Below are 20097 nucleotides of genomic sequence, written 5' to 3' on the forward strand. Positions count from 1 at the left end.
GTTTACTGGTTGCAAATTGTCCTGAGACTAGGCTAGGGTTAAATCAGTTGGGGGGGGGGGGGCGGAGGGGTTGCTGGGTGGCACAGCTTGAAGGGATAGACAGGCCTAGTCCATGCTGTAGCTCAATAAATAAATTGAGCTTTGACAATTAGTCAAGCTTGTTTGCATTGTACAAAACACTATTCTCCAATTACCTATTAATCCTATCATTGTATTCCTTCATTAACAGAAACATGACACATTCAGTAATTGATATTAAGACTTTTGAGGTCCTACTCTATAAATTATCCTTCAACCCGAGACTCTATTCAGATTAGATCATCTCAATTGTTTTCCTTCTTCAGAACGATGTATCATGCAATTTGGAAAATCAAGTGTTTTGTTCACAGAGACAAATGGAAAATGCATATTTAACCAAGTTAGTTAATTAAGCCAATCGCATCACAATACATTATTCACTGTTATTTGATGCTTTACCAAAGCCATTCCATTTGACGAATGATTGACATACATGCATCTCAGTCCTTTCAGTCATTTAGTTTTTATGCTACTGGCAATGCTCAGAAATTCCTCAATGTCCTCATGGAAATTGCTATGTCAATTTTGCCGTTTGAGTGATTTACTTTTGCCTTAAGCAGCTTAATAATGTTATTTAATTCAGCCTATACTGTATTATGTAGGGCTGTTGCAAAGAGTAACACAAAGTACTAAATTTACCACACGCCATAGCAATACTATGTATATTAGTACTCATGAATTGTTCCTTTTTATATGAATACTGTGGCTAATGCGCCATAAAATACACCTTCCAAGATGATTTAGGATCAATAACACTAGTAAACAATATTCACTCATTTTACTGACTCATGCAAAAGTGTATCCATTCTGCTTGATCAAGTCCATGTCGCACAGAACGTATGAAGTTAGGGTGAACAAAGCAGTTAAGGTAGTCAAGCAATGTTTATCAGTAGAAATGGAAGAAAAGAGCAACACGCGGTACAAACTTGTGTTCCTTAAAGAAAACTGCACCGAGCGTACTTGCTACAAAGCTGCCACAGAAGACAAACATGCAATGACACTTCGAAAGTGGTATCTCAATAGCCACTTGAGTACATTGGCAACCGATCAAGAGGTACCTTCTCGTTTAATGAGCAGATGCTATTCACCAGGGCAAACATTATACTTACACTCAAGAGACAAACAACTATCCAATTTGTTACAAATTATTCAATTATGTTACCTCATTGAATAAAATGGTCAGGTGTTCCACTGGGTGTTGCAAGATCTCCCCGAGCACCAATTCACTTGCGAGTTCATTTTTCAAGGATTTTTCACCACAGTTTTTTAAAATATAAAGCATTTTGCTTTTTGATGGAAACGACTGTTAAAAATTAGAACAATTAAAATTAAATCAGCATTAAGGAGTTTATTCATAGTTCATTTCGAAAAGCAATGTAATTAGCGTCACTCATTTGCTCCCCTTTATTTTCTTCTCTCTGATTACTGACATGTATTAAAAGCCATCACTTTCAAATGCAACTCTTCCTTGTTTAAAAATTTATGTCTTTCAGAATTTTGCCTCGAGTTCTTTTATCTTAACTTTACGAATTCTGGTCACCAATCCTATAATACTAAAATAGCTTTTAGTATTTATTCTAAACACCGTGATTTTAACACATTATAAAATCTCTTGGACTTCTCTGTCCAATAAGAAATTCTATACAAAATAGAAATTGCGCTTAACTTTAATTTCTGCAAATATTAGTTTCAGTATGGACTGCTATCAAAAAAAACACTTGCCCTGAAATCAGAATTTCAGAGTGCGAAATTAATTTTCTTTGCTTTAATTTTAAACAAGAAAATCGTGGGCATGAATGAAGTTTGAAAGGTCTTCGTAGTCTTCATTCTAACGTTTAAGATTAAATAATTCCCTTTGTACCTGAATATCAGCATGCAGGGCTCCTCCGGTGCCTGTAAATAACAGCAGCCTTCCGTGCTGTTTCTTATCGAGGAAGTCCAATAATACTTTCTTGTTTTCATCCACAGCGATAAACCTATTCCATTTCTCAGACTTCACTTTTAACGACTTAAATGCCTGTTTTTTTATAAAATCTATTCTCTCTTCTCCAATACGACCGGCGGATACAAGGGTATTTGTACCTACTTTTTCTTCAGCCATCACACCAGCCTCAAAAGTGTGTGTCGGGATGGAAGAGAACACAATATATATGACTGAATATTGCAAAATCAACATAACCAGAATTCCACATAATATCAAGCAACGATTGATTTAACGAAACTCCTCAGATTACACCCGTTCTGTGCCCGTGCAGGAACTACCGCCTGGGACAGTATTTTTTAAAAAATAAAGATGCATTAAGGCTTTCCCAAAGCACCAACTTCAGAGAAGACACAAATAATTGGTACAGGCTAAAATACCGAATATTAGGTAGCATTTTACCTGGCATCCGCTTCAACCGGTGCGATAGGATTCTGGCTGCCTCATACTAAATGAATTTGCTGTGTTACTTCCATCGCTGAATAGCTAGCGCGCGCCTCTCCGCGCCCCCTGCACCTACCCGCCCGCGCGCCTCTCCGCGCCCCCTCACCTACCCGCCCGCGCGCCTCTCCGCGCCCACAGCACCTACCCGCCCGCGCGCCTCTCCGCGCCCCCTGCACCTACCCGCCCGCGCGCCTCTCCGCGCCCACAGCACCTACCCGCCCGCGCGCCTGCACCAGCCTGATAGCCCGGTAGCGTGAATCAGCTGTTCTCCTGATAATCCACCGCCAGGTGCATACACTGTTTTAGTTGCAATAGTGAGTGAATAAAGATAAAAAGTTTTAAATGGGGGAACTATTGGACTTTGACAGTCTTCAAGAATACACGAAATAAAAATTCTTTTGGGTGTTCAGCAGACTCGTGGATCTTGCCGACCATTTGCAGCTCTGCAGTTTTGTTTAGGTTTTCCGTTTCCAACAAGAGTACACGAACTACTTTGACGAAATGTCATTGACTTGCAACGCCAATCCTGTTTTTCTCTTCACAAGTAGCACCTGACCTAACGGCATTTCCAACAGCTGCACAATTCACCGATAGCTTACCGGCCAATTAATAGCGAAAGTTTTCACTTGCCTTCCTCTACCTCTAACTTTACTTTGCGTTGGAAACAATTGCTCAGAGGAAATAGGTTGCATGTACTTCTGGGTGGATCCTGTTGTGGTCCCTAAAAGAAATAAAGGCATAAGGTGTATCCTTATTATGCGGGGTGATTGATAAATTTGTGGCCTACAGTAGGAGTCAATTTTAGGAAAACTGGCCCATTTATTTTTCAACATAGTCCCTTCCTACATTTACACACTCAGTCCAGCGGTCGTGGAGCACACGAATCTTGAAGGAGGTGAGTTATACAGCTCTCATTTCATGCACATGAAGTTCAACTCTTTGAGTGATTATGCAGAAAGTTTGAAGTTAATAACTCATCCCCTTCTACCTTAGGCCACAAACTTATCAATCACTCTTGCTGTGGACACTTTCTGGAGGTCCAAGATCCATATGCTCCACGACCGCTGGACTAAGTGTGTAAATGTAGGAGGGGACTATGTTGAAAAATAAATGTGCTAGGTTTTCTAAAATTGACTCTTTCTACCTTAAGCCATGAAATTATCAATCACCCCTCGTATTTAGTCTTATGCAGAAAATGTGACATTAAGATATGTACTTATATTATCATGGAGTCAATTTTTATTCTATTACAACTTTAAGCAAGTCTACAGGGAGTTTGGCCTCATCATGTAGGACATCAATAGAGTAGCTCCTTAGCAGCTAGCCAGCTAGTTTAAATTAGCTATGCTAATGGACGAATGACACCTGTTAAACTCACCTCCATGTATCTTTTTCAGTCATTTAACCCACCGTGGGCAATGGAAAAGTCACTGTTGCAAACAGTGCAGTGAGCAACACTGTCATTATTCTTGACCCCTATTAGGCAGGAGTACACTTTAGTGTAGTCTGGGGTGAAGTACGTTTTATATTTTCTTTTTTTGGAACACTCTGCCATGGCGATGCAGGACACTAAACTGAACAGATGGACAATGAAAGAGAGAGAGAGAGAGAGAGAGGGGGTCAACTGTAAAGCCCGCCCGCAGAGAAAACTGACAGGTCCACTTAGCACGGAGAGAGACCAATCAGGATGTTCTCTCTGTCATTCTCTCGCTACGTCTGTCACTCGTGCTCTCTCTCTCTCTCCCTCCCCCCCCCCCTCACTCGCTCTCAAAAAAAATCGATTTCCAGGATATTGTACAGTATATAATTTGCAGACATCAGGGAGCTGCTATCAATATGCGGGAGACTCCCTGAACTTCCAGGAGAGGTGGGATGTCTGCTACACTACTTTCATCTCCCTCATCTAAACGGTGCGTTATTTAGCATTTCCCTGATGATTATCATTCTTTCGTGAGGTTCCCTTAAGAGATGAATTGTTATTTAAGTCAGGTGAAATGACAAAATAAAATTGTTCAAACACACAAGGATATGATGAAATTGCTGAATTGCAAGTTACTTTTACTTTTTAAAAGACACTAATGGCATTGTTACAATACCTTCTCACTGTTCTGCCTTGAAAATGCAACTATTGTTAAGTTTTTTACTGAAATTAAACCATATACATATACTCTGTGGATTAAATTTAATGGTATCACCTTTGAATAATTTTAGCTTACTGGGATACCAAGAAATCCTATCCTATTAATCTTCCATTCTTTCCTTGACTCTCATCCTATAGTTCATATTAAAGATTTCACGGATAAAGTATATCTCAGGAGATTTCTGAAAATGGATATGAGCCTCAGGACTAAATTATTAGGGATACCCGAAAGTTTGTCTGAAAGAATGGGTATTGAAACAAGTTTAGGAAAATAATTCCAGAGAATGAGTTACAGGTAGCTTTAGGTAGAAGGAAATTAAATGCAAATCTAGCCAGAATGGAGGGGGGTTGTGACAGAAAGCAAAAAAAATGGTTGAAGGAAAGGTTGTGAGAAACATTCAAAGTACCATTTAAACATTAGATATGAAAGGATTCAAAAATCAATGTAGATGGACAAGGGTAGGAGTGATACATTCCTGGACAACTGTTATCTAGGACTAAGAAAGGACAAGACATTTTTAAACAAGTTTGTTTCTGGACAGAAAATAGGCAAAGCATTAGTTCATGATTGCAAAACAAACTCAATGACACAAGATTCCACCTGGAACTGTGGCTGCATACAAAAGCTGCAGAAGGGTAGTAAAGATCATTAAGTCTACCACAATGGACTTCTCCTTCTAGTAAAATGGTAGTGCACTCGGAAGCTGCCTTCTATGGGGCTAACCAAGGATGTTACAATCTTTGTTAAACGTATTTTTCATGATTACATGATATTAAGAAGTGCTGCAGGTCTACCCCATCAGCAACTTGCTCATTAGCAGAGAAGCTGAAGGAGCCAGACTTTGGTGTGCGAAGGTGGTGTGCAGTCTAACAGCAGGTGATCATCTTCGTCACTTTTTTTGAGATCATAAGACCCCATGGGACATTGGTAATGTGTAATTCTTGTTTATTGGCGAATAGTGGCTGTGGATGGCAGGGAAGCTGCATAGCCTCAGCTGTAGTGAAGACTAGGCCACAAACCCCAGTGTTGCCTGTTTGCGGCTGCCCAGGAAAGAGGCGTCAGTCAGTGATTCGACTAGTGTCGAGGGTGGTGTGGCATGGTGTCCGTGCTGATCTCCAGTGGTCACTCAGCAGAAGACAAAACACATTGTGTTCCACTGCAGACTGCTGCAATATTCATGAACTCGGGGACTTGGGCTATATATATTTTTGTGTGACTGTATTTTATTGCTGTCTTATGGGTGCTATGTGTGCCTTGTGCTGTGTATGACAGCTGACACTGTGTTTTGTACCTTGGCCCCAGAGTAATGCTGTTACATTTGGCTGCGTTCATGTTTGGTTGAAGGACAATTAAACTTGAACTTGCATGTTGCTGGAACCAAAACAAATCTTCTAAATATTTAGCAGAAGTAAATATAATAAGATGTGAGACAAGATAACTGGTAGAAAGATTAGGGAAAAGTGATGCAGTGATAAAAGATAGACATCATCAGACTGCATGTGGAAGTTAATTCCGCATCACACAGGAAAAAAGATAGCTATAGATGTTAGGAGTGGATGGCATGGCACAGCGAAAGGAAAACACAAAGGCACCAATAATTTTCTTTCTATGAGTTTATTAGCTGTAAGAGGATAGAATTTTAATTGAAATATTTAATTAAGTTGTTGGAAAGGACTAGAAAAAATTCATAGTAGTTCACAAAGAAAAAAAAGTCTGGAAATGTTATAAAATAATTTTGAGGATAGTGGTAAGGGATTGACACAATGATTTTAGAGTAATTGATGATGAAAACAATTTACAATTTCAGTTGGACTGGGTGCTGGGAAGAGATAAGTGGTGACTTTTTAAGTGAGGTATAGGAGCAGAATTAGACTATTTGGGCCCATCGAGTCTGCTCTGTCATTCCATCATGGCTGATTTATTATCCCTCAACCCCGTTCTCCTGCCTTTTCTCTGAATACGCAATGACTTGTCTTCCACAGCCATTTGTGGCAATAAATTCCACAGATTCAACACCCTTTGGCTAAAGAAATTACTCGCCATCTCTGTTCCAAATGGACATCCCTCTATTTTGAACATACAGACATACTTTATTTATCCCAAGGGAAATTGGGTTTCGTTGAAGCTGTGCCCTCTGGTCCTAGACTCCTCTCACTATAGGAAGCATCCTCCCTGCTTTCTCTACATGTTCAATATGTTTCAACAGTATCTCCCTCATTTTTCTATACTCCAGAGCCATCAAATGCTCCTCATAGGTTAACCCTTTCACTCTTGTGAACCTCCTCTGGACCCTCTCCAATGAAAGTACATCTTTTCTGAGATAAGGGACCCAAAACTTCTCACAATATTCCAAGTCCAGTCTGGCCAATGCCTTATAAGCCTTAACATTGCATGCTTACTTTTATACTCTATTCCTCTTGAAATGAATGCTAACACTGCATTTTCCTTCCTTACCGCTGACTCAAAGTGCAAGTTAATATTCAGGGAATCCTGCACGAGGATTCCCAAGTCCCTTTGACCTTCTGATTTTTAAAAATTTTCCCCATGTAGAAAGGTCTACATCTTTATTCCTTCTACCAAAGTCACATTTCCTATACTATATTCCAACTGCCACTTCTTTGCCCATTCTCCCAATCTGTCTAGGTCCTTCTGCAGACTCCCCGCTTGCTCATCACTACCTTCCCCTCCACCTATCTTTGTATGGTCTGCAACCTTAGCAAAGCCATCAGCTCTGTCATCCAAATCATTGACATTTAACATGAAAAGAAGTGGTCCGAAAGCCAACCTTTGAGAACACCCCTAGTCACCTCCAGCCAACCAGAGAAATCCCCCTTTATTCCCACTCTTTGCCTCTTGCCACTCACTAATCTTACACGCATGCAAGTATCTTTACTATAATACTTTCTATCCTGTTTCTTATTTCTTCAAAGAATTCCAACAGATTTGTCAGTCACAGTTTCCCATGAAGGAAACCATGCTGACTCCAACCTAGTGAGAATGGGTAAGAAGCAGAATCTCAAATACCTTGGGAGACAAGAGATCAACAAGACCAGAAAGCGCATCTATGGTCATTTTGAGGGCAGCTGGAGGAAAGGGTGGGTTGCATCATGAATAGGTGACTAGATCATCCAGTTAGAGGTTGACAATGGAAATAAATTTGGGCAGCACAGTGCAGGTTTGTAGGAATGTTGACTCTCAGCATCAGGAACCCAGCTTCAGTCCTGACCTCTGATGCTGTTTGTGACTGCATGTGTTTCCTCCAGGTGCTCTAGTATCCTTCCACTTTCCAAAGATGTGCAGTTGATTAGTTAACTTCCTGCTGTATATTACTTCTAGTATGTAGGCAAGTGGTAGAATCAGTACTAGTTATCAGGGAGAATTACATCAGTGTATAATTTAGTGCTTCATTGTCAGCATGGATTCATGGAGGCATTGACCCAATTTTTGTGCTGGATGAATTGATAGCCAACAGACAGTGGATTGGTTGTGCAAGTTGCTGAAAATATAGGAATTTGATTCAAGGTCAAAAACTAAGTATCTTCTCTCCAAACAAACAACACTAATAGTGATTATGGAGAAATTTAGCATCCAATGGCACTCCTAGAAATCAATCATGAATGCCAGATCATTTGCATATTGATCAGTAATAGTTCAGAATGTTTTAATATAAGCAAGAGGGTATGACCTTGCAAGATGGCTGTAACTGTGGTTCCACATACAGCCTTCAAATTTCTGTTATGCTCAAGTATTTTCTGCATAATCTAACATCCTGAAACAAAGGCAGAAGTGGTCCAGCCGATACCTACCAGATTTGCTTTTTTATACATATTTGGGACTTCATAAACACAACTGTTTAGGCTACTTGGATAGTCAATGCAAGGGTATAATCCTAAGTTTCGAAAGTAGTGCAGTTCACTTTGTATGAAGATTTCTTAAAAACTTACATCATTATTCTACAGGATTAATCATTAAAAACTTAATCATTATTCTACAGGATTGAAGAGATAGAGAAAGAGCAACCAACATATGCTAAAGAATGGGTGAGTGTTAAAGTGATTTATCAAACAATTGATAAAAACACAAACACAAAATGCTGACAGAACTCAGCAGGCCAGACAACATTTATGGGAGGAGGTAGTGACGACGTTTCGGGCCGAAACCCTTCATCACTCCTGATTTTTCTTTTGAAATTGACTTTTCTTTGAAACAGCGTAGGCAGGAATCATTTTGAACCCTGTCAAAAGAGTTTATAAATTCAAAAGGTTAAAGTTCTTATGAAAAATGAGTAAGGTCTTTAGAATGATCTGGCTTAAAAATATTATTTACCAATGTATGCAGGAACAGAGTGCAAATATTCAGATGATTAACATGCAGTGGGTTGAATCTCAAACTTGTTTGTTAAATTAAGCTGCTCCTCTGCTGCATAGAATTTGCCCCAATTTGCACAAAAATTACCCAGTGAATGCATAAAAGTCAAATTAAACACTTTTAAATGACTTAACTATTAATTCATTGCCAGTCAATCCCAGTATAGATGCTGAACACCTTTAAACAGGTACATTGTTCTTGTACACCAAAATATGACAACTAGAATGAAACAGTATCCTTAGGTGTTAGTGTTACAAGTTTAGCATTTTCCATTTATGTTTTCCTATTGTTTTTACAGAATGAATTATTGCTTGGTATGTCTTACTGGCACTGTACAGTACAGCTTTAGTCCTTGATCTATTTGTTCCTATCTTAAGTAAACAAAATGACTACTTCTTCCCACTTGTATTAAAATCTGATAATTTTCAAAAGGAGATAATATTGTCAGATATCTCTGGCTAGAAATTCCCACTTTAAAAGTCATGCAGCAAGGAAAAAGGCCCTTCAGCCCAACTGACCAAGATTCTCATTTATGCTAGTCCCGTTTGTCTATGTTTGGCTCATATCCATCAATCTTTCCTATGCTTGTACTTGTACAGGTATCCTTTAAATGTTGTTCATCCATGAACACCACCTCTAGCATTTCATGCACCAACCTCTCTCTGGGTGAAAAGCTGCCCAGCAGGTTCCTATTAAATCTCTCCTCTCTCACCTTAAACCTGAGTCCCTTAGTTCTTGATTTCCTAACCCTGGGAAAAGTGCATGTGCACATTTTATTCGTGACATTATACAGCCCTATAAGATCACCCTTACTCTAAAGAAAAGTCCTAACCATCTCAACCTCTCTCCATAATTCAGTTCCTCAAACTCCTGGACACTATTTCCAGCTTAATGGCTATTTTCCCATAGCAAGGTGATCTAAACTGAACACAATATTTCAAATGAACCTCACCAACAACTTGTCAACTGCAACATTACATCCCAACATTGATACTTAATGGCCTGATAAAAAGCCTTCACCACCATTTTACTTGCAATTCCACTTTCATGAATCCATATACTTGTGCCCTTGGGTTCCTCGGTTCTACACTCCCCACACTCCCATCAATTGTGTAAATCCTACTCTAATTTGTATTCCCAAACTACAACACCTAACACTTACCTGAATTAAACTCAATCTACATTTCTCAGTTGTTACCCAGCTGATCAAGGTTAGCTGTAAATCCTGATAACCACTTTTGTCATTCCCACTACGATCAGCTGATGCTTACAGTACAATGTTAACATTGTTGAAAAAGTGAAAAGAACAGTGTAAGGTTTTCTAAATGAATTACATGCAAGACTAAAATGCTGGCATAAAATCAATTCAGATTTAGACCAACTTGATGGTTGAGTGCATTAAATCTCAATACAAGAAAATTATTTTGCATAACAGCAATATTATAAAAGAAAAAGCAATCATGTTATGTGTTAAGACTTATTTCTGGGAAGTACATCCTCCAGGTTTAAAAAAACAGGGTCACTGTCCAAGTTTCATACCTATATTTTACCTTTGAGCCAAGCAGTACAGAAACAGATTCTGCAGCCCAACAAATCCACACTGACCATCAATCAGCTGTTCAGCTTAATCTCATTTTCTTCACACATTTCCTGAACACCCCATTTTTTATCAACCTACACACTAGGGGAAAATTACAGTTGCCAATTAACCTATCAACCCACACAATTTGGGTACGTGGGAAGAAACTAGAGCACCCAGAGGAAACCCATGCTGAATAGTGATGACATTTAAATAAGGTCAGCAATTTGATAGTATAATCTTACTTTATTAGCATTTTAATTTACATTTGGAAGGAACATGTAACCCTAGACACAATTTCCACATGGTATGTATATATTTTTATTTAATTTTAAAATCAAGTTTCATCATTGTTTCAAAGAATAGCTAACTTTTTTTGGGAAGGAAAGGGAGAGGGTGGAAGAGATAGGAAAAATGATCTAAATTAGCTCTAGAATGCAAAAGAAATTTGCTCGACTTAAAACATTAAAAGTTCCTTTTAAAAGCAATTACTACAGAACGGTACTATCTGTTATTTTCACATGTAACACACGTTATCTCAGCTGTTGCACATAACATATCTTAGTTTCAGGGCCATATATCCAATACAATTTAACATTTTTGTGACGAGTGAAAATCTTTAAGGATTTATACAAATCACAATTCTCACTGAGGAAAACCTCAGGAGGTCTCAAGTCTTATGCTGATGTGCAATCTAATTTTTGGAGGGAGCTTTGGACAATCATATTACACATACTAACGAGTAACTGGATTAAAAATGGAAACAATGATCAATAGACTCATCATAAAAACATTTCATTCTATAGTTGTGCTTTTATGCACACAGTACTATTTTACTTGAGGAATAATGTTAATCACTTGACACTGATAATCCCTTCATAGCAGTGGTTCAAGCACTAAGAACCAAAATAAAAGTAATGAAACCACAATATGGTTCATCAAAGCTGGTTTATATTGCAATCTGAATGTTTATTCTGCAAAATTGATTTCATTACAGTAAGGGCAAGACAGTTAAAAATAAATTTCAAAAGGGTACAAACTATGAGGTGATTCAGTACTTTTTAAAAAAATGGCATAAGATGCTGCTGATATATTTTGGGGATAAATGCTGTGATCTTTACTAGTACTGCACACCAACAGTTTGGAAAGAAAGAAATGTCAAAAGGTAGCATCTTTATCCCCATTTCTCTGGTGCCAAAATGATGATGAAGATTAAATAGTTAAGCAATACCTCTGTAGCCTTAACAAATACATAATAAAAATACAAACTGAATATATATATATATGCGCAACAAATAGTAAAAACTTGAATATAGAAAATTACAAAGGGTAGATGCATAAGGATCTGCAAAGTGTCAAAAGAAGCTTCATTTAGTAGCCGCTTTTTAACTTCAAGGTTAAATATAATCAATACAGTTATTTGGCAGATGATCCTTAACATTAGCAAAAAATGGCTTTTAATAAATTGAAAAAATAGATTAAGACTTCAGTTCCCATTTATACAATATTCCTCTTTTATAAAGAGCTTAGTAACACACAGAAATGCGTACTTACTTAGACACTGAACTGACAAACAGCTAGTTTACTAATCACCTTATAGAATGAGACCAGTAACCCTTTTATGTTTGAAATGCTTATTATATCAGAAAATGTAATGTGCGAATTAGAAAATTGCTATGAAATTTTATAGAAAACAGATATATCACAATAGATTGTGTTCCGAGATGTACATACCCATTAACTTTCCCATTCTGGACTGCATCAACCCCAAATCTTAATTTTCAAGAATTCCCCCAGTCTTGCATAGCTATTTTCCTGTGTTTATAATCTATCATGAGTGCTATATTTGAAAATTGCTACATGTGGTGAGCATCTGCAAAATGTACATGCAACGTTGCCAGTGTTCAATAATTATGAATACTGTATTACAAATACATAGAAAATAAGGCATTTTAGTGACATTTCACTTTTCCATAATAGATGAAATTTTATCACTGATAAAAAGACTGCAGAAAAAGCATAAAATTTACTCGCCATTTGCTCTTTTATAAAATCACTAACACATCATTCTCTATAAATTTTAGTCCATACAGTCATCCCCGCCAATCGTGACTAACTGTATATCTGTATTATGTAACATTTCTTCAGTATTTGCACCATCAGAATGATCAGTTCCAATCCCTTCCATATGGCCCTGCTGAATGTTTGCTATTACAGATGACATAATAGTTCCTCCTGTCGCAAGGATACCAACATCTGAGGCAGACGTCACTTCCATTGATGATATAGCTGCACTATTATGGCTGGAAAGGTTGCCCCTCTTGTTCTGGTGTGTTTTAATGTGCTTTGAAAGATGGTCACTTCTTATGAAGCGTTTGGAGCATTCTGGGCAGACAAATTTTTTCTCACCTGCATGTGATGGGGAGGGGAAAAAAACACAAAATCACAAATCTTTGAAAGAAATACTTGCAGTTTTTATATTATTGAGCAGTTTAGAGATAAAATAATACTTTTAAAATGTTGCTCAGTCCTACAGCGCAGGAAACACCCAATGACTGGTGCACTCCAAGGCTGGGTGCTCAGCTTCCTGCTGTTCAGGCTGCCTCATGACAACAATGCCAGACCCAGCCCAAACCACTTCAAGTTCACTGAAGGTACAACTGTGGTTGGTGTCACCTGCAATGATGTGTCAGCATGCAGAGGAGGTACAGAAGCTTGCCAAATGGTGTGAGAACAATAACCTGAGTTGCAGTGTGAAAAAGACAAAAGTACTAATTGTCAACTTCAGGAAGTGCAGGTTGCCCACTCTCCAATGTACATCAATGGCTCTGTCATGGAGAGAGTGAACAGCATAAAGTTCTTGTGTCTCTGCGTAACAAACAATCTAACCTAGACCCACAAGACCTCCATTAATCAAGAAGGCACAGCAGCATCTACATTTTCTGAGGAGATTGAGGCATGCAAGGCTCCCTGCCCCCATTTTAACAACTTTCTGCAACAGCACCATCAAGGGTATCCTGTCCGGCACATCAATGTGGTGGTACAGAAGCTGCAAACCATTGGACCGCAGCACCCTACAGAGGAGAGTGAAAACAGAGAGGATCACCGGGGTCTCTCTGCCCCCATTTATGACATTTACCTGGAACACTGCAGATGAAGGGCCTGAAGCATTGTTGATGATCCCTATCACTCTTCCTAGCATCAGGACTAGGAATACCAGACTGGGTAACAGCTTCTTCCCCTGGCTGTGAAACTAATGACTACCCTGACATCACCAAGATCTCATCACCAGGACAGTGAGCTGTATAGTGTTTTCTGTTTACCTGTGCTGCACAATTCACATGTATTTTTCATTATATTTTATTAACTTATTTGTGGTAATATTTTGTTTTATGTGCTGTGTATAACGTGTATTGTGGATGCATCATGGTTTGAAGGGACAGTTTCATTGAGTTGTATATGCACAAAAAGATGACAATAAACTTGAGCTTGAAAATATGAAAATTTAACAAGCCAGAGTGAAACAGCAATGGAAATAAGCCCTTCAGCCCAACTCATCTATGCCAGCTGTGGTGCCCACCAAACTAGTCCCATATCCTTCCAAACCTCTCCCACCCACGTACTTAGCTAAATATCTTTTAAGTATATTTTTCAATATTTTAACCCCGCAACCACTTCCTCTCATTCTACATACAGGTAATCTTTTGTACAGTTGCCCTTCAGATCCCTTTCAAGCCTTTTTACCTTAAACCTAAGCCCTGTATAATGTAGTTCTTTTAAGTTCAGCCTTTTTATATCCCTTTGTATTTTTTTTTACATCTCCAAGATCATCCCCAATCTCCTATGTTCCATTCCAAGGAATAAAGACCAAGCCTGCTCAACCTCTCCCTTTAATTCAGCTCCTTAAGCACTGGTACCATCCTCTTAAATCTTCAATGCATGTGTGTACAAACTCTTTGTCTACCTTACAAAATATATGAAAACAATCTTTTGCAACTTGCTTTACTGAAAAACTCGACTGAAATGTTACTTCATGATATACTAACTTTTGTAACTTAACAATTGCTGTCTGGATAATTACTATTTCATAGCAACTTTCAACCTATAGCAATTTTATAATGGCCTCTTCCAAGTTCTTAATTTTTAGATCCACTGTTTTCTAAATTACTTTATTGTTTGAAACACAAAATTAAATCCAAAAATAGGTTCAAAATATACATTGTAACTAACAAATTATGTGTGTGCTGCAGGGCAATTATACCTGTAATACAGCTTTTCAAAAGATAGCAAGGTGAGCATTATTGCTCTATTAGCTTTCAATGAGATGAGATGGTGAGCTTTTATCTTGAACCTTCTTGTAAAGGCATTCTTACACTGCTGTTTGGGGGGGGGGGGGGGGGGGAGAATATCCAGGATTTAAGCAGAACAATAGTTAAGCCCAGTTAGTAGAGTTTGTAACTTGCAGGGGAATCTGTAGGTCATTGTATTACCATACACTTGTTACCCTCAAGCTTCATGTTGCCAGAAGCTGAGAGTTTGGAAGTGATCTCAGAAAAGCACGGGCAGGTAAATGCAGTGCAATTTGTTGGTAGTCCAAGGAGCTACTGGCAGGGATGTCAGCAGAGCAGCAATGGTGTGTGTTTCTGGGAAAAATAAGGGAGGTGCAGGACACATGTATTCCAAAAATGAAGAAATACTCAAATGGTCAAATAGTACAACCATGGCTGACAAGGGAAGTCAAAGCAATTGTAAAAGCAAAAGAAAGAAAGTCAAAGTAAAAGCAAAAGAAAGGGCATTCAACAAAAGAAAAATTAGTGGGAAGATAGAGGATTGGTTGAGTTGGCAGTGAGGAAGGCAATTGCAATGTCAGCATTCACTTCAAGAGACCTAGAATACAAGAGCAAGGATGTGATGCTGAGGCTTCACCTCGAGTATTGTGAACAGTTTTGGGCTCCTCATCTTAAAAGAGATATGCTGGCATTGGAGGTGGTCCTCAGGTGATTCACAAGGATGATTCCAGGAATGAAAGGGTTATCATATGAGGAATGTTTGATGGCTCTGGGTCTGTAGTCACTGGAATTCAGATGGATGCGGGGGAATCTCATTGAAACCTTTCGAATGTTGAAAGGCCTAGACCAGGGGTCGGCAACCTTTACCACTGAAAGAGCCATATGGACCCGCTTCCCACAGAAAACACTGGGAGCCACAAAACCAGTTTGACATTTAAAATGAAATAACACTGCATACGTTTTTTTTTGCCTTTATGCTATGTATAAACAAACTATAATGTGTTGCATTTATGAAATCGATGAACTCCAGCAGAGCAAACGAAATTACATTTCTGCATGCAACAAAAACATTTTGAACTCCGAAAAAAAGACGTTGGGTTGAAGGTTACTACATCGTTAGCCTGCCTTAGATCGAAAAATTAAAAGAAACTGCGCACTGGCGGGTGTCAGGCATTGGCAGTGGTGATGTATATTAATAGCGATAAAAACACGTAACGGTGTGCTACACACAGCGCTAAAATAACGACACGGCGTGGGTAAACTGCAGTCAAAGATAACTTTATTCAAACTACACAGCCTTGCTTTTAAGCCTCTCTCAACCTGCCCCCCGTGGGCGCGGATGCTCCAAAAGACACGTACTCACAAACCCCTGTGGACTATCACCCTTAGCCGGAACGCTGGCAAATTGTGAGCCGGTTCGGATGTACCAGGAAATGGGTTGCCACAACGTTTTATTTAGATTGTACAAGATCACCATAATCTTCAAATTTAGAATTACATTTCAAAAACTAACAAACTAACATAAAATACATTTTAATTAAATACTCATCATTTATTTTCCAAAGCCACAGGGAGACGCAGCACAGAGTTGAAAGAGGCGCATGCGGCTCTGGAGCCGCGGGTTGCCGACCCCTGGCCTAGACAGAGCAGATGTGGAAAGGATGTTTCCTATGATGAGAGACTCCAAGATGGCACAGCCTCAGGATAGAGGGGCACCCTTTCAAAACAGAGATGCAAAGAAATTTCTGTAGCCAAAGGGTGGTGAATTTGTGGAATTTGTTGGCACATACAGCTGTGGAGGACAGGTCGTTGAGTGTATTTAAAGCAGAGATTGATCGGTTCTTGATTGGACATTGCATCAATGGTAACGGGGAGAAGGCCGGAAAATGGAGTTGAGGAGGAGGGGGTAAAATAAAAAGGATCAGCCATGATTAAATGGCAGAGCAGACACGATGGGCCAGATGGCCTAATTTTGCTCCTATGTCTTGTGGTCTTATAAGTGTGAAGAGGTTCATTTTGGTAGATCAAATATGATGACAGAATATAATATTAATGGTAAGACTCTTGGCAGTGTGGAGGATCAGAGGGAACTTGGGGTCAGAGTCCATAGGACACTCAAAGCTGCTGCGCAAATTGATTCTGTGAGTTAAGAAAGCATATGGCGCATTGACCATCATCAATCGTGGGATTGAGTTTTGGAGATGAGAGGTAATGTTGCAGCTATATAGGACCCTGGTCAGACTCTACTTGGGAGTACTGTGCTCAGTTCTGGTAACCTCACTATAGGAAGGATGTGGAAACCATAGAAAGGATGCAGAAGAGATTTACAAGGACGTTGCCTGGATTGAGGCGCATGCCTTATGAGAATAGGTTGAGTGAACTTGGCCTTTTCTCCTTGGGAGTAATGGAGGATGAGAGGTCACCTGATAGAAGTATATAAGATGATGAGAGGCACTGATTGTGTTGGTAGTCCGAGGCTTTTTCCCAGGGCTGAACTGGCGAGCATGAGAGGGCAGAGTTTTAAGGTGCTTGGAAGTAGGTACAGAGGAGATGTAAGGGGAAAGTTTTTTTTAAATGCCAAGAGTGGTGAGTGTGTGGAATAGGCTGCTGGCAACGGTGGTGGAGGCGGATACAATAGGGTCTTTTAAGAGACTCCTGGACAGGTACATGGAGCTCAGAAAAAGAGAGGGCTATCTGTAAGCCCTAGGTAATTTCTAAGGTAAGGGCATGTTTGGCACAGTTTTGTGGGCCGAAGGGCCTGTATTGTGCTGTAGGTTTTTCTATGTTTCTAGTCTGATTAACAATAGTCAGCTTGGCTTTGTGAGGGGCAGGTCATGCCTCATGAGCTTGATCAAATTCTTTTCAGAAGTGACAAAATAAATTGATAAAGATAGAGCAGAGGATGTGATGTACATGGATTTTAGTAAGGCGTTTGAAAAGGTTCCCCGTGATAGAAAGTCAGGAGGAATGGGATCCAAGGAAACTTGGCTGTGTGGATTCAGAATTAGCTCCTTCCAGTTTTCTAACTGCAGGTTCCTAAGGGTTCTTTTAGCTTAAGCTTCCTAATCATCTCCAGTTCATTACACAATACCCAATCCAGTATAGCTGATCTCCTAGAAGGCTCAATGAAAAACTGCTCTAAAAAGCTATCTCTTAGGCATTCAACAAATTCACTCCTGAGATCATGAATTTCTCCAATTGACCTGCATGTTAAAATCTCCCATGACTACCATAACATTGCCCTTCTGACCTGTCTTTTCTATTTCCTGTTGTAACCTTTGGTCCACCTCCCAGCCAATGTTAGGAGGCCTGTATATAACTGCCATTAACAGCCTTTTACCCTTGCAGTTTCTTAACTCAGCCCACAATGGCGGACTCCCGGTAAGATGGCGATTGCTTAGCTGCTCCGAACTTTTGTTCCGTTACTGTCGCTATCTTTGCACTAAATGTCTCCATTTTTTAGACCTTAGTCGGGAACTTTTTCGGTACCTCTTACTTGCCTGTGAACACATCTAACTTACAATGTCTAGCAAGAGCTCTAAATCCGGGAGGAAGGAAGCTACGGCTCTCTCAGACAAGACCCTGGCTGCGCTCGGTCAGCTCCGAGACGAAATTTTAAAGGAATTCAAAACCGCTTTCAAACAGTTGGAGGACAAGCTTGATCGGATCAACGACAAGGTGGGCAAGCATGCCCAACACTTATCTCGCATCGATTAGACTTCCGAAGATTTAGAAAGTCGTGTTCGATACTTGGAGACTTTCTGTTCCAGCTTGGAGGAAAAGTGTAACAAACTCCTTTTCAAAACGGTGGATCTCGAAAATCGCAGCAGACGCTGCAATCTTAGAATTCTTGGATTGCCAGAGGCCACTGAACAGGGATCAACAGTGAAGTTTTTCGCCGAGTTTCTCTGTGAGATATTCGGGAAAGATTTGCTTCCGAACCTGCCTGAGCTCGAACAGGCACACCGGGTCCATGTTCCTGCCAGAATTCTGGGCAACCGCCCGCAACCAGTAATCTTGTGCTTCCATCAATACCAGGTAAAACACCGTCTGATCGTAGAGGCATGTCGCAGAGGTTCTTTTGCGCAGAGGTTCTTTTATTTTCCAGGATACAACCATTCGCTTTGTGGAAGATTTTGCACCCCAGACCTTAAAGATGCGCGCTGAGTTTAAAGGCGCAATAAAAGTGCTTTTTGATCGTGGTTTTAAACCCTCTCTTTGTTCCCCTGCTGATCTATGAATCAAGCTTGACACTGGGAAATACAAATGGTTTAAGTCAGCCAAGGAAGCTGAAGCATTTGTGGCAAGTCTTCCGGCTATCCAGCCATCTTCGGAACCCGATCAAACCTCCTAAAATGGTGGATAAGTACTTCTCGTAGTAAAATTACTTTTTCTGGACTCAGACTTTACTTGAATCATTCAGACATTATCCATCGAAACTCTAAGGGCTGTTGACAATCTTTCCCTGAATTTGGTGTGTGTGTAATCTATTTTTTTTATTGTTGTACAACTTTATCTACAGAGTTCTACAACTGACTTTAACTTGTTTTGGAGGTTTGAAGTCTTCAGTGAAAGCCTTCCTGTTTGTTGGTTCACAGTTTAATTGCCGATCTATTTTTCCTTCTTTTTATATTTATTTATTTTATTATACTTTTTTTTCTTCGCCCCTTTTTCTAATTTCTGAATTTTTTTCTCTCTTCTCTGTAAATGGTTGATAAATACTCGTCTTGAATTTATAATTTTCCCCTTCCTCTCCTTTTTTTTTTATCCTTTTTTTCCTTTCTCTTACTTTATTCTTCTATAATTTTTTTGCTGGCAGGTTAGTTTTGGTCCTCTTCCGATTTTCTCTGTATTAAGTTTTATATTCCTGCAGAAGGTGTTCTAATCTGTAGTTATGTTTTTTAGTGCATAAACTAGTTACTATTTGTTATAGTATTTACACGGAACTGCTGTTAATGACACAGATCTGGAAGTTGTATTTGGGTTAATTTTTTTGGTAGAGCTAGCTACTTGTTTTGGTAGCCGTCTAGTTTTGGGTTGTGTGGGTGGGGTGGGTTTTCTAGTTCCAACATCACTCACTGTATATATTATATTTCTTTATTGCTCAGGACATGTATATGTTTTGATTTTACGAATCTATGTTTACATCTCTGCTCTCAGACTGCCATTGTACTGCTTGACTTTTTACATGGCTTCTGCCTTTTATGCATTAGTAAT

General features: G+C 39.4%; 2 protein-coding genes across 4 annotated transcripts in view; both read right to left on the bottom strand.

The window, feature by feature from the left end:
* dnah9l (dynein, axonemal, heavy polypeptide 9 like) overlaps positions 1–2179 on the bottom strand; it is a 271859-nt gene extending 269680 nt beyond the window's left edge. Inside the window, 2 exon segments of the mRNA XM_059966255.1 lie at positions 1241–1381; positions 1940–2179. Coding sequence (XP_059822238.1) covers positions 1241–1381; positions 1940–2179 — 381 coding nt within the window.
* Positions 2180–10817: 8638 nt separating this feature from the next.
* sp3a (sp3a transcription factor) overlaps positions 10818–20097 on the bottom strand; it is a 65711-nt gene continuing 56431 nt past the window's right edge. For all 3 annotated transcript variants that reach the window (XM_059966678.1, XM_059966677.1, XM_059966676.1), the window contains one exon: positions 10818–13000. In XM_059966678.1, coding sequence (XP_059822661.1) covers positions 12672–13000 — 329 coding nt within the window. In that variant the 3' untranslated portion in view covers positions 10818–12671. The remainder of the gene's footprint in view (positions 13001–20097) is intronic.

This window comes from Hypanus sabinus, chromosome 4 (assembly GCF_030144855.1).
Source record: "Hypanus sabinus isolate sHypSab1 chromosome 4, sHypSab1.hap1, whole genome shotgun sequence".
Taxonomy (NCBI): Eukaryota; Metazoa; Chordata; class Chondrichthyes; order Myliobatiformes; family Dasyatidae; genus Hypanus; species Hypanus sabinus.